Raw genomic sequence first — 13,506 nt, 5'->3', positions numbered from 1 at the left:
ATCCTACACAATGTACCTTTAATTTAAGCTTTCAGAAAATAGTGAAAGATGCCCATCACAATTTCCTGAAGCCCAACATGACATCTTGGGTGCGTTCCAAATCACATACTTTTTATTTTTATTTTTAGTACATACTGCAGCTGCCCTTACAAAGTGTGTACGGTTGCATGCAGTATGCATACAACTGGGACATAACTACTTTGTCACAGCATTGCACCTTGAACTTTGACCCTTTTGCTCCTCATATATCTGCTCTGAGGATTGTGGGTCAGAATACTCAGAAAAGCTGCTGGCTTACATACTGCAAAATGCGACCAGATGTAATGGGACATCCTGGTACTTTTTGCATATTAAATGTTTTTCTGGCGTACTAGATAGTATGGTAGTATGAGTATTAGAACGCACATCTTCAAATTACGTGTTTTGTTCGACCAACAGTCAGAACCCAAAGATATTATCAGTTTACTGTCAGAGAATACAAAGAAAAGCAGCAAAAACTCACAACTGAGAAGCTGGAACTAGATGTTTGGCTTTTTTGCTAGAAAAAAAAGGAAGTGACAATAAAATTTTCCATCAATCAACTAAGTAGTTGTTTCTCTCGACAAAAACTACAACATATGGGCGCCTGGGTTAGCTCAGTTGGTAGAGTGGGCGTCCATGTATCAAGGCTTGGTCCTGACTGCGGCGGCCCGGGTTCGAATCCGGCCTGTGGCCCTTTCCGCATCCACTCTCTCTCTCCCCCCTTTCAAGACTCTATCCACTGTCCTCAATAAAAAAAAACTACAAAATGCCCCCAAAAAAATAACTTTAAAAAAAAAAAAAACTACAAAATAGCCACTGAAATAAAAGGCAGTGATGCTTATTTCCTAACCAATAAAACAGAGCCTTAATCCAGAGATGTATTTAATCATATTATTTAGAACAACCAGAGCATTTACATGGGAACATATTAGCTTCACTACTACTATATAAAAGCTATCGCGTTGAAAATATGAATCTTTATGCAACCAAACGGCTCAGCTGAAGGAAAAAAAGCAAGTTAACAGGAATTGTGAATGTTTTGCATCCAAAAATACATCAACCCCTAAAAAGTCTTTAGGATAACTGAATAAACGGATTATGTCAATATACATGTCAACATATTTATTCCAGATCAGTCAAATGTTAAACGAAAGGTTTTCTCCTGGTCCTTGCGCTGGTTGTCGCACTGTTTGGACACTTCCTCCACTCTTCTCTGCAGGAGAACCGAGTTCTGATCGATCCACTGAAGTGAATCCATGTGGGTGTTGAGGATTTTACAGATCTGCTGAAGCTGAGAAGGAGAAAAGAACAAATAGAGAGGCAGAAGTTAATTTAATTTTGCAACAAAAATGTGTCTAGGAAGGTTTAACAGGTCTCATCTTACTGGATCACTGGTATCTGCTGGGCCACTGGATGTGTTCAGATGCTCGATGATCTCCTTCAGGTCCTGCGACATCCTCTTCAGCTGTGCGTCCACGTTCTCGGCGAGCTTGTACGTTCTTTCGCGTTCCTCGTCGGCGTTCTGCATGTAGATGGTTCCGCTCTGCTCCTTCACCGACTCCTCGAGCGGGCAGAGCAAGTCCTCTAGCTCCTTCTGCTGGGACAGGATGAAGTCCAGCTCCTGGTTTAGCCTCCTCTGGTCCAGCTTCACCTTCTCCATCTCCTTGTGCAGGGCGGTGATCTTCTCGCCGTTCTCCACCAGCATGCGGTCCCAGGCGTTCACCTGAGTGGCCTGCTGTAAGAAATGTCTCTCCTGGTCCTCCAGCTCAAGACTCCACTTGTTGATGAGCCCCTCTAGCTGGGCGTAGGTCATCACTGGAGGAGCAGTGGTTGTGGGCATTGTTGCTGCTGTAGCGATTGTTGTGATGCTTGCGCCGACTGGAGGTTTGAGCCCCAGTGTGAAGCCGGGAACAGCACCTGTTGTGGCAGCTGCAATGGTGGCAGTATGGGCAGGGACTGGGGCGGAGGCGGAGGTGATGGTGGCTGCCCCCAGAGGTTTAAGCATAAAAGCCAGACCTCCACCGGCTGCTGTGGTCGATGGAGGGACGGTGCTCGCTGCTAAAGTTGGAACTGCACCCATAGTAAAGCCTGTACCCATTGCAGCGGCACCAGCAGCAGCTGCAGCTACAGATGCAGCAGCGGCAGCAGCAGCCGTAGAGACGGGTGTAGCAAAGAGAGACGGGCCTGGAGCTGGAGCTAGAGCTGCCTGGGTGGATGCAGGAGGAGCTGGGGTGGATGAGGGTTTGATACCAAAGGCAAATCCTCCACCCTGAGCTGTCATGGCTGCAGCAGCAGTGGGTGCTTGCTGCAGCTGCATGCCCAGGGTGAGGTTGGCTGGAGCACTGGTGCCAAAGCTGAACCCTCCTCCTGGTGCAGCAGCAGCAACAGGGGCTGCAGCTGTGGTCGCCTGGACTTTAGTTGCTCCAAAGTTGAACCCAAAACCGAGGCCACCTGCTCCTTGGGTTGCTGTCACAGCTGCTGTTGGTGGTTGTGCAGCAGGTTGGAGTTGAGCTGCAAGTAGTTGTTGTTGTTGTTGTTGTTGTTGCTGTTGTTGTTGTTGTTGCTGTTGTTGCTGTTGTTGTTGTTGTTGTTGAGCTTGAGAAGGGGTCCCAAAGGCGAACCCACCTCCTCCTGCCATGTTGACAGTCTGTGGGGCGGATAAACCCGGACCCATGCCGAACCCAGCTGGAACTGAACCCAGAGTCAGCCCTGGTGGTGCTGCTGCTGCTGTATGAGGGGTGGCCATACCAAAGGAGGCTGTGGGGGTCCCAAAGGAGAAGCCACCTCCTCCTGCGGGTGCTGCTGCTGCTGCTGTGCTCTTTGCTGGGGTGCCGAAGCTGAAGGAGCCGGCTGGGTTGTTGGTGGGCTGAGTGGAGGAGCCGAAAGCGAAGCCTCCTCCTCCTGGAGCTGCTGCCGGTGGCATGGAGCCGGTCATCCCGAAGCCTGTAGCCGGGGTCGGGGCTGCTGCTGCCGGCTTCGGAGCTCCGAAAGCGAAACCTCCAGTAGAGGCTTGCCCGAAGTTGAATCCACCGCTCATTTTCGGTTCTACAGAAGAACAAAATCCAATATATCGACTCACAAAATGGTCACTTCCTCGCTGAACTTCTCTTCAGGCTTTTGGCGGGTGACTAATAAACGAGCTGGTTTAACCACTATCTAGGACACAGTTTCTCTATTACGATGACTTTCCAGACGTCAGCGGTTAATAGAAAGTCATTAACAGGTTTGTTACCATTCCGTTGACCCAGAAGAAGAGTTAAAACTAACAAAACATGCTTCATAAAAACGTGGCCCGCTGCCTCGCACTTTCTTTCAAGCAGGCATTTCCTTAGACGACTATAACGGAAATGACGGGACCAAGCATGGTAGTTACGTTAGCCCTGAGTATTGTCTGCCAGTGCACTAATCCCGCCTCCCTACAGATTGACAGCTCCAATGTCCAATCAGAATCCAGATCGGACCCCAACTAAAATCTGATTGGTTAGAGCTTGCTCCCTGAAAAACATGCCTCAGGGAAAATATACCATCAGTTCACCAAAGAATACTACGACAAGACAAGTTGTTCAGTTATTGTTAGCGTTATCTGATAACAATGTCTCGTGTTCTTAACGGGTGCGACGGTTTGCTTCACAAATGTATTTTTTTATCTGAAATAATTCCCATGCTTATGTTTTCCTTAAATATTGTACACAATACTTTTTTTTTTTTTAAATATAATTAAAGAATATATATTTCAAATTGAATCTGATCTGACATTATGCTTTCCCTTTTTCTCTTTGGTTGCGTCCGAACCTCTATACTATTTTGGTATGTCCCAAATCTTAAGCATACATATCCCACAATGCATTGCGGTCGTGACGACAACGTTCACAACAGACGTTGACGGACAGCTCTGTAACATCAGTAACGCTTTAATATAACTGGAAGTATAACATTTTTAATTTGCTAGTCGTAATATATATTTTAAATTTAAATTAAATAATTTAATACATATTTAATAAATAATTAATTTAAATTAAATTACTTTGATTCTCACAAAACGTCGTTTTGGTCACATGGGGTTGGCTCAGGTTACCATGGTTACACGTCTCCAACCGGCAAGGAGGCCCTTGCAGGAAGTGACGACATAAATTATTGCTCAGTGCGTCCGAAAAATATATATATATATACTACTTTTTATTCACATTAAAGTATGTTAAACAATATTACGCATGTTGGTATGTATTTCTAGTTTATTTTACTTTTTTATAACTATAACCTGGCTCAGGTTACCATGGTTACACGTCTCCAACCCATGGATGAATGCTCCAACCGGCAGCAAGGAGGCTCTCAGGAAGTGACGACGTTACGTAAATTAACTGCTCAGTGCGTCCGAAAATATATATAAATACTACTGTTTATTCACACAAAAGTATGTTAAACGATAGTACACATGTTGGGTATTTAGTGCATAGTATGTGATTTCGGAAATTTCTAGTTTATTTTACTTTTTTATAACCATTAAAACATATTTTGATCAATAAAGTTGTTTTTCAGTAAGTGGAGCAGTACTCTCTTGACGCTGTTATGACTCTCCGGGTTAGAGTTTTTTGTTTTTTTCAGTAAGTGGAGCAGTACTCTCTTGACGCTGTCATGACTCTCTGGGTTAACTACCTGTACACTGAGTACCCTCACAGCCTGCTCAGCATGGTGGCATGTTTCTCCACTTAGCTATGAACAATTAAAGTAAAGAGCGACTTAGAAATACTTTGCGGGTGACTATGGACGCACATATATCATCAAACCACTCAATAACAGAGCGGTAATAACACCAGTGTGTTCCCCAGCTGCTGAAGTTAGCTTGGAAGCTAATGTCAACACAGATTAGCTAACTAGCTAACTTGTGCTGTGGATGTCACCTGTAGTTAGACTTACTAAACACAACCAGCTGAACAACAGGAGCTACCACAGGAGCTGTCACCATGAGGATCTTAAGGTTTCTGAGGAGCAGCGTGTCCATAGGGAAGGACATTGACTATTACTCCAAGTTTTCACCCTCTCCTCTGTCAATGAAGCAGTTTCTGGATTTTGGTAAGAGGTGTCACACACACTACAAACACACCTGTGCATACATGTGTAGCATTTAACAACCTGTGGGTCAGTTAATTGTGGTATTTTTTTATTGAACACAAATTATGAATTCCTTCCTGCAGCTGTCAGACTCCACAACCAGCACTGCTCTCAGTAGATCACTTACTCACCAAAAAAACTGACAATAACTGCACTATACTGTATAATGACTGTGCAATATCATTATCATTATTACTACTAAGGTGTAATTCATACTGTGCAATATTTTCAGGTGGAATTTCATTTAATTCTCACTGTGCAATATCATTTTCCACTTGTGCAATTTGGTTAATAGTCTGTTTATTGTCAATACTGTATATACTGCTCCTATTTTTATACTTCCTTCTATTTAAATGGTTCATATTTTGTTTCACTTTGTTTAGCTCTTTTTTTTTACTGTGTTATCTGATGCATCTTGTTTTTTGCACTATCCCCTTTGCTGCTCTACACTGCACATTTCCCCACTGCAGGACTAATAAAGGAATATCTTATCTTATCTTATCTTAATTACACCAATGATGCACATGAAAGCATACCAGCAAGATAGGAACTCAAGATCATATAAAAATACAGGAGCCACTTTAAGGCCATTGCTCTTTCAGTTTATATTGTGCTTAGTGTTGCATCTTACTAAACAAATGTGCATTTTTTTAAAACTACCATATGTTAAAATTTTTGTTTATTTATTTTGCACAATTTAAGAATTTACAACATAACAAAAAATAAATAAACACTGGGCTTATCTGAAGCCTCCACCTAGAGACAAGATTAATATAAATAAATAATATTACTTTTTTTAATATAACCCTTTTTAAAGGTATTTTTTTGGTTGAGTATTTCCTCACCCCCTGGGAGGATCCAAGGAAAGAGGGTGGCATATGCTGTACAGATTTGCTGAGGCAAAGTTGTGATATTGGGCTATAATTGACTTAACTTGATGTGACTTGACATGCATTTTATATCACAATATTGATATATTGTATATCATGATGTAGTCAATTTACTGGATGATTTAGAAACTGTTTCTATTTAGAATAACCAGACAGGAATGTATGTTTTTAACTAATGCAGCAAATAAAATACCTGACAAATTAAAGGAACAGTATGTAACATTTTGGGGAATCTATTGGCAGGAATGTAATATAATATTCATAACTAGGTTTTCATTACTGTATAATCACCTGTAAATAAGAATCATTGTGTTTTCGTTAGATTAGAATGAGTCCTTCATATCTACATAAGGAGCGGGTCCTCTTCATGGAGTCTGTCATGTTGCTCTTCCATGTTTCTACAGTAGCCCAGAACGTACAAACCAAACTCTGACTCTACAGAGAGACTTTTACGTTTTTACGTTACATGAAGGCGGTAACATGAGCTGCAGAGTGCAAAACCGTGGTACAGCCAGCCATCGTCTGACTTCCGTTGCTCCTAAAGTAGTGTTATTATGGTAAGGATGGCCTCTGAGCGAGGATTACGACGTTACCACTGTTTTGCACCCGGCAGCTCACGTTATCGCAGTATTGAAAGGGAGGAGTGAGCGGAGGGGTACTCAGTTGGTTGCAATCTGCAACCACACCACTAGCCGCGCCAAATCCTACACACTGTCATCATAAAAATCCAATATTGACATACAAAGCGATCTGGGTCATTCATTTGCAACATTTCCCACAATGGCCTAAAGATAGCTGTCACAGTATGAGCTGTATTGCAAATTTACGGTATACAAATATCACCCAACCCACAGCACAGGCTGAAAACACAACAGCATCATTGATAAATCATTTTTGTGACAACTTTTGTCTCCTATACTATTTAAATTTTTTTTTTTAAAAATAAATAAATAACAAGATATTCCTGTATGTGTTTACACCCTCCAGGCTCAGAAAATGCATGTGAGAAAACGTCCTTCGCCTTCCTCAGACAGGAGTTACCTGTGAGGTTGGCGAACATCATGAAAGAGATCAACTTGTTGCCAGACAACTTACTGAGGACTCCATCGGTGCGGTTGGTCCAGGGCTGGTACGCAGAGGCTTTGGTCTCCTATGTCTTAGTTATCTCTCAAATCACGCTGATGCCTACAAATAGATAGTGATGATTTTTCATGTGCAGGTACGTGCAAAGTCTTGAGGAGATTCTCGAGTTCAAAGATAAAAATGCAGATGATGAGAAAATCACATATGAGTAAGTAAATTAAGTTTTATTTCTTCTATTTATGATGATCCAGTTCCATGGTTTTATTTTTAACGCCTTGCCGTAATCATTATGTCTTTATTTAGTTTCACAGATGCAGTGATAAAGATCAGAAATCGGCACAATGACGTCATTCCCACCATGGCTCAGGGAGTTGTGGAGTACAAGGAGACCTACGGCACGGACCCAGTCGTCAGCCAAAACGTTCAGTATTTTCTAGATCGTTTCTACATGAGCAGGATATCCATCAGGATGCTGCTCAACCAGCACAGTGAGTAGATCCTCTTCTACCCGATAAGAGATGATCTCTTTTTGTCAGTCATGAGTAATATAATGTGCTAACAACAGTTGTGCTTGTGTGTAGATTTGTCACCAAGAGTTGGGTTGCTCCACTAACAGGAAACCAGAGGTTTATTATTCTGATAAAGGTCAGGCCAGCGATGTTGATTAGATATTTTTAAAATGAACTTGAAATGACTTGTATCGTATCTACACCTTTGAACAAGTGAATTGTTTATTTAAGTGTGAGACATTAAAGGGCAAAGAGAGAGTCAACATGCCTAGACCTGGATGTTATAATAATAATGATAATAATAATAATAATAATATTAATATTGATATTAATATTAATATTATTACTATTAGTAATAATAATAATAATAATATTAATATTATTCTTATTAATAATAATAATAATAATAATAACCACAACAATTATTATTACCCTTATCATTCTTCTTCTTCTTATTATTGTTATAATACTACTACTACTACTACTACTACTACTACTATTAATGATAATAATAATAATAATAAAACAAAACAAAACATAATGAGAACAAAAGAAAAGAAGGAAAAGAAAGAAGCGAACAAAGTTTGACACAAAACTTTATTCAACAATATGCATCATGAAGTTACAGAGGCTCATGATCTCAGCTTTTGTCCAATATTTACAAAACTTTTAGGAGTATTATATCAGTTGGAATAGTTGGTTTGCCTCTGTCAACTTACAACAACAACAACAACAACTGTACTCCTTTAAAATTTAATTTCATCCTTTGTTTTTCCTGTATGCTTTACCACTCATGGATAATTGCTTTCCATAATTTATAATGTTTATAATTTGGATGTTTTATTGTCTGGTAATTGTATTGTTGTATCTTTTGATGTAACTGACATAAAAAAAAAAGTTTTCTAATCAACTTTAAGTGTTAAAAGTAAGAAACAACATTAAGAATGGGCCTCTCTGTATTGTCTGAAGATTAGAGAGCTAGAAAGTTTTAGCTTTGAGTCGTCACACTTCCAGTCCAGAAGGAGTGAAAGTGTGTCAGAATTTTAGGTTTCCAGTTCAGAAAAACAAAACAATTTACGAGACAAAAAATCATTGAGATAATTGATTTCCAGGTTAAAGTACATCACAGTGAAAATCTCCAGTTGCTGATTAAATGTTGCATTTTTAAGACAAGAGAGGAATATGTCAACAAATTAACAGTTGATATGGTGTTGTGCCCCTGTGTGTTTTATTCCAGCTCTCCTCTTCGGTGGGAAGGTGAAGGTGAACCCAGCTCATCCCAAACAGATCGGCAGTATTGATCCAAACTGTCGGGTCAGCGACGTCATCAGAGGTAAGATCACAAACAGGAACAAGATCACAAACAGGAACACGCAGTGCTCAGATAATATGTCATCGTTCAAGTATTCAAGCGTCGTTTGTGTTCTTCCCTGAAAACAAATCTCTTCCTTGTAGACGCCTACGAAAATGCACGAAACCTTTGTGACCGGTACTACATGAGCTCTCCTGAGCTGGTGCTGGAGGAATTCAACGGTAATTTGATTGGATGTTAGTCAGAAAACAGCAACACTTTAATTATGAACATTACAAGCACACACATTTGTTTGCACTTTAAATTGAATTATACATAAATCTGAATTGCTTGATTCAAACATATCTGATCAAATTGAGTGTAATCTTTGATCGTGTGTTTGTCCCGACAGTCCAACACAGCACTGTGGTCTATGTCCCGTCTCATTTGTATCATATGGTGTTTGAACTTTTTAAGGTAGGATCTGCTTTTAGAACTCATAATTGGACCGCTTGTTGTTGTCTTTCTCTTTTATGTTAAACTGTTATGTGTGCTTTCATTGTTGCAGAACGCCATGCGGGCCACCATGGAGTTATACGGCGATGCCATGGATTATCCTCCTGTCCATGCACAGGTCGCTCTGGGAACTGAAGATCTGACGGTCAAGGTAAAGCTGTGCTGCGCTCACAAGTCTTTTTATACCAAAACGTACCAGTGTAAACTAAACGAGATGTTCTTCTTCAGGTGAGTGATCGCGGAGGAGGCGTGCCGCTGCGCAAGATCGACAGGTTGTTTACCTACACGTACTCCACAGCTCCTCGACCCAGCATGGACGGGGCCCGCGCTGCTCCTCTGGTCAGTAGTTCTGATGTGTGATCAATGAATTCATGAGGATGGATGTGAGCTCGCTCTTCTGACTTTGCTATCAAATTCTCGGCAACATCAAAATCTTAAAAACAGCTGATCAATTCCTCTGACATTCTCCGCCGTGCTTCAGAACATAAGAATCAGTGATATAACCTGGTCTAGACCTTTTTCACAGCAGACATTTTGACTCGTCAGAGCAGAAAGTAATAATAATTAAAAAGTGACTTTTGCATACATCCCTATATCATGATCTTTGTCTGTCCCCTTACTGAAATGACTGAATAATTAGATGACAAAACAGTTCCAACTCAATGACCTTATTATACTAGCTTTTTCCAGAGCTTTCGACCACATCAGACAGTCTTCTAGAGTGGAGGAAGTTTGCTCAGTTGTCCTTGAGATGTTGAAATGCAGTTATGGTTTAATCCACAGCACTTTAAGGACTTGGTCTTGACCAAGATGGAAGCTTAAAAGTTTCATTAAAACACAAATAACAGACTTAAAAACAAAAAAGCAGAACTTTAAAAACATAAATGTCTCACACCAAGATGGGGGTCCAAAAACGTTCAACAAAAACGGTGCAGGTTCTAGGAACAACGTACCTAATTTGTCCGCATGAAAGGAGGTTGCAGCCACTGATATTTTTTGGCGTCAATAGAGAAAATAAATAAGGATGCAGTCCGTTTAATATGGCCTTATACAGAAAAATGTACCAATGCTTCATTCTACGATTGTACTAATTGGCTTGAAAGTTAAGTTTTAAAGTAAAGTCTTGTGTCACATGGTCTTCTTATTGTGACATTGCTTCAAGGAGAGAGAAAAATATATGAAAGCATTTCTGTAATTTCCCCTCCTGATCTTGTATACAGCAAAAAATCAGTATGTATTATCAGTTTGTTCCAGTGCCAGACTAAGTTCACAGTCTAGACTCTAACACACATGACTCTGGTGTTATTTGCTCTTTAACTGCTCTGTTGTTATTTGTGTCCAGGCTGGTTACGGGTATGGACTGCCCATCTCCCGACTCTACGCCCGCTACTTTCAAGGGGACCTGAAGCTGTACTCTCTGGAGGGTTATGGAACTGATGCTGTGATCTACATTCGGGTAATTGAGTTTTACATCAACAGTAACAGTATGCGTGCATTCATTATTTACACAGTGTTTTAACTTTATCCTCTCCATCTTGTTGTTAGGCCCTCTCCACAGAGTCCATCGAGAGGCTCCCCGTGTACAACAAGTCGGTGTGGAAACACTACAAGACGATCCACGAGGCCGACGACTGGTGCATCCCCAGCAAAGAGCCAAAGGACATGACGACGTTTCGCAGCTTCTAGATCCAAATGGCTGCTTTTCCCGTGGCAATGTGTGCAAGAGAGGTAGTTGTGTGTGTGTGTGTGTGTGTGTGTGTGTGTGTGTGTGTGTGTGTGCGTGCGTGTGTGTGTGTATGTGAGAGTGTGCGTGTGTGTGTGTGTGTGTGTGTGTGTGTGTGCGTGCGTGCGTGTGATGGCATTTAATCGGTCCAGATTTCTTTGTACAGAAAGTTATCAAATAACAGAACAAAGATTTTGTGCCATTTTCTTCATAGAGGTCAACAGTTTTGTTATGATGACGATTTCAGAGTGCAGCAGCCCTCAATTAAAAAACTTTTTTCCTTCTAACTCCTACTGGTACTATTAAAGGTGCTAAATTGGATATCCAGAGCATCAATGTAGAAGCTTTACATAGCAACTATTGTCTATGTAAAGATATAGAGGAGTAATGTCTACCTGAGCAGAGAATGTAGTCGCTCTCCCTCTGTGTGTGTTGTAATCAGAGCTTCTCTGACATAGCCAGGCTGGGGTGCGTGCCATTTAGTTCATGATCGTGCATGTGTCTGTCAGCACTTTCACCATGGTTAGCACCGTTAGCACTGTTAGCTGTGAGTCACTGTCTCGACTTCGCCATGTCGAGAGCCGTTGAGAGGCCATAAAAATGCACCCAATCCCGTATTTAGCACCTTTAATAGTAATGACTGGGAGTAACCAGGACCAGGTTTCTGGAAAGCCACATTGTTGTTGAAAGTAAAAGCCAACCTGGATTTTTCCGGCTAATACCAATATTGATATTTAAGTTTAAAAAAATCCTGATAACATATTGGCCATGTAACATAACCTACACTTTTTCATTAAGGATGGTTATTAACCCTTTTGTGCCCGTGACTGAAATGTTCTTTGAGCTTGCCTGAGCACAAATGTGAAGAAATTTTCAAAATCGGTCAAACCATTTGGCTGAAAGTGAGTTTTTCTTATCATAATATATCCAGTGTTTGGGCACATGGGACTACTGTTTTTGCAATAGACTCGATTATATTTTAGGAAAAGACAGTTGTACCAACGAGGAGTACAAGTATTTGGTATCTCTGAACTCATAACAAGTTCAATATCAGAAATATTTCATATGGAAAACATTAAATAAACACAATGTTAGCATTTTTCCTAATTCTTCAAAAAAATTCGGACTTTGACTAATAATAAAACTGTGATTTTTCATGTGATCTAAAAACTTCAAAGTTTTACTGTTAGATACTTGCCCACAGCATGTCCGTACCAGATTTCAAGAGTTTTAACCAACCGGAACAAATGTTGTGGCATTTTTCCTGATCATACTAAATATAGTCTTCGGGCACAAATGGGTTAAATAATTGTGACGATGTCTGAGCTGACGTATCTGGTGGACAAACTATGTATTTCTGTCCTGTTATTTATTATTTATCAACCATATAGATCAACAATATATCTGTGATAAACAGGCGATGAATTCAGTTGAAATGTCATTTTTTGATGCTTTGAGAAGAACAAACTAAATCCCATCAACTCAAAACCCTCAGCAACAGAAACTATCCATGAACTGTGTTTGTATTGTTCGTTTTGAAGCTCTGCTGGTTTACAACTTTCCATTAAATGCATAGCTGCTTTTATTTTGCTGAAAGTTGATCTTGATCTTGAACTGTTACAGTCCGTCTGTGTCATGCAGAGTTTGTTCAGCTCTGCTCGTCTCTTCTGCTCCGCGTGAAGTTTGTCAGAAAAGGAAAACTTGTTACACAATTAGTCGCTGCTTGTTTTTAAATATGTCTTATTGGTTAATATGTCTTCATTTAGGGCATTTATTTTTCGGTTGGGTGATATATACAAGCAACGTGGTCAAAAACAGACTGATTTACCGTCTGTAAAGGGGAATTTAGCACTTATTTTTACTTTATGTAATATAAGGAAACTGAATAATTGATATTCAACATATGTTTTCTTGGGTTTTCAACATATTTTGTTTTCTTCTTAAGTTCTCAGTTACTTTGCAATTAAGGTGCGTATCTTTTCTCAAGAGTTGCATCACATACGGTATAAGAGCAAGATATTATTTGGGTTGTTGTGGTTGTATCATTAAGACTCATCCTGTCAAATAAGCTATAATCCATGTTACACTGAAGCAGCTCTTCTGTATTCATTGTGTTCAGTGAAAAATAAATATTTCAGACAGACAGATGTGTATTTGTGTAAAATACCTGAGTGTGAGAGTGATGGTGGATGGAAATACTGGTGGAAACTAGATATCACGATATTTATGATCACAGGTTTCTGTCCTGTGTTTGGTTTAAACGGTGCAACATCTATACAGTGTTAACTCCACCCGTTGGCTGTGCAATCTCACTTTTAAAAAAGTACAGTGAACGCTATGTTCAAGTTGAATGCTAACACTATT

The 13,506-nt window shown here is 40.3% G+C and overlaps 2 protein-coding genes across 5 annotated transcripts; one reads left to right on the top strand and one right to left on the bottom strand.

Annotated features, from left to right (window-relative positions):
• Nucleotides 1-885: 885 nt before the first annotated feature.
• nup62l (nucleoporin 62 like) lies at nucleotides 886-3,381 on the bottom strand. Its single transcript, XM_074659302.1, has 2 exons — nucleotides 1,406-3,381; nucleotides 886-1,312 (listed from the first exon to the last, which is right to left on the bottom strand). Exons 1-2 carry the CDS (start codon nucleotides 3,056-3,058, stop codon nucleotides 1,154-1,156), a joined length of 1,812 nt encoding a protein of 603 aa, XP_074515403.1. The 5' UTR covers nucleotides 3,059-3,381; the 3' UTR covers nucleotides 886-1,153.
• Nucleotides 3,382-4,624: 1,243 nt separating this feature from the next.
• On the top strand, nucleotides 4,625-13,287 carry pdk1 (pyruvate dehydrogenase kinase, isozyme 1). Of its 4 annotated transcripts, XR_012597155.1 has the most exons (13): nucleotides 4,625-5,091; nucleotides 7,008-7,149; nucleotides 7,240-7,311; nucleotides 7,407-7,591; nucleotides 8,850-8,945; nucleotides 9,068-9,145; nucleotides 9,316-9,380; nucleotides 9,472-9,570; nucleotides 9,648-9,758; nucleotides 10,762-10,875; nucleotides 10,965-11,165; nucleotides 11,225-11,471; nucleotides 11,605-13,287. XR_012597155.1 is itself a non-coding variant. In XM_074659308.1 (11 exons), the coding sequence occupies exons 1-11, from the start codon at nucleotides 4,983-4,985 to the stop codon at nucleotides 11,103-11,105; spliced, it is 1,212 nt and encodes a 403-aa protein (XP_074515409.1). In that variant the 5' UTR covers nucleotides 4,625-4,982; the 3' UTR covers nucleotides 11,106-13,287. The 4 variants fall into 4 exon arrangements, 1 of the variants encoding a protein (XP_074515409.1); XR_012597154.1 differs by having other exon boundaries at nucleotides 11,225-13,287; XR_012597153.1 differs by having other exon boundaries at nucleotides 10,965-11,471.
• Nucleotides 13,288-13,506: the final 219 nt, after the last annotated feature.

Source organism: Sebastes fasciatus, chromosome 14 (assembly GCF_043250625.1).
Source record: "Sebastes fasciatus isolate fSebFas1 chromosome 14, fSebFas1.pri, whole genome shotgun sequence".
Lineage (NCBI taxonomy): Eukaryota > Metazoa > Chordata > Actinopteri > Perciformes > Sebastidae > Sebastes > Sebastes fasciatus.
This window is presented reverse-complemented; position numbering and strand designations above follow the sequence as displayed.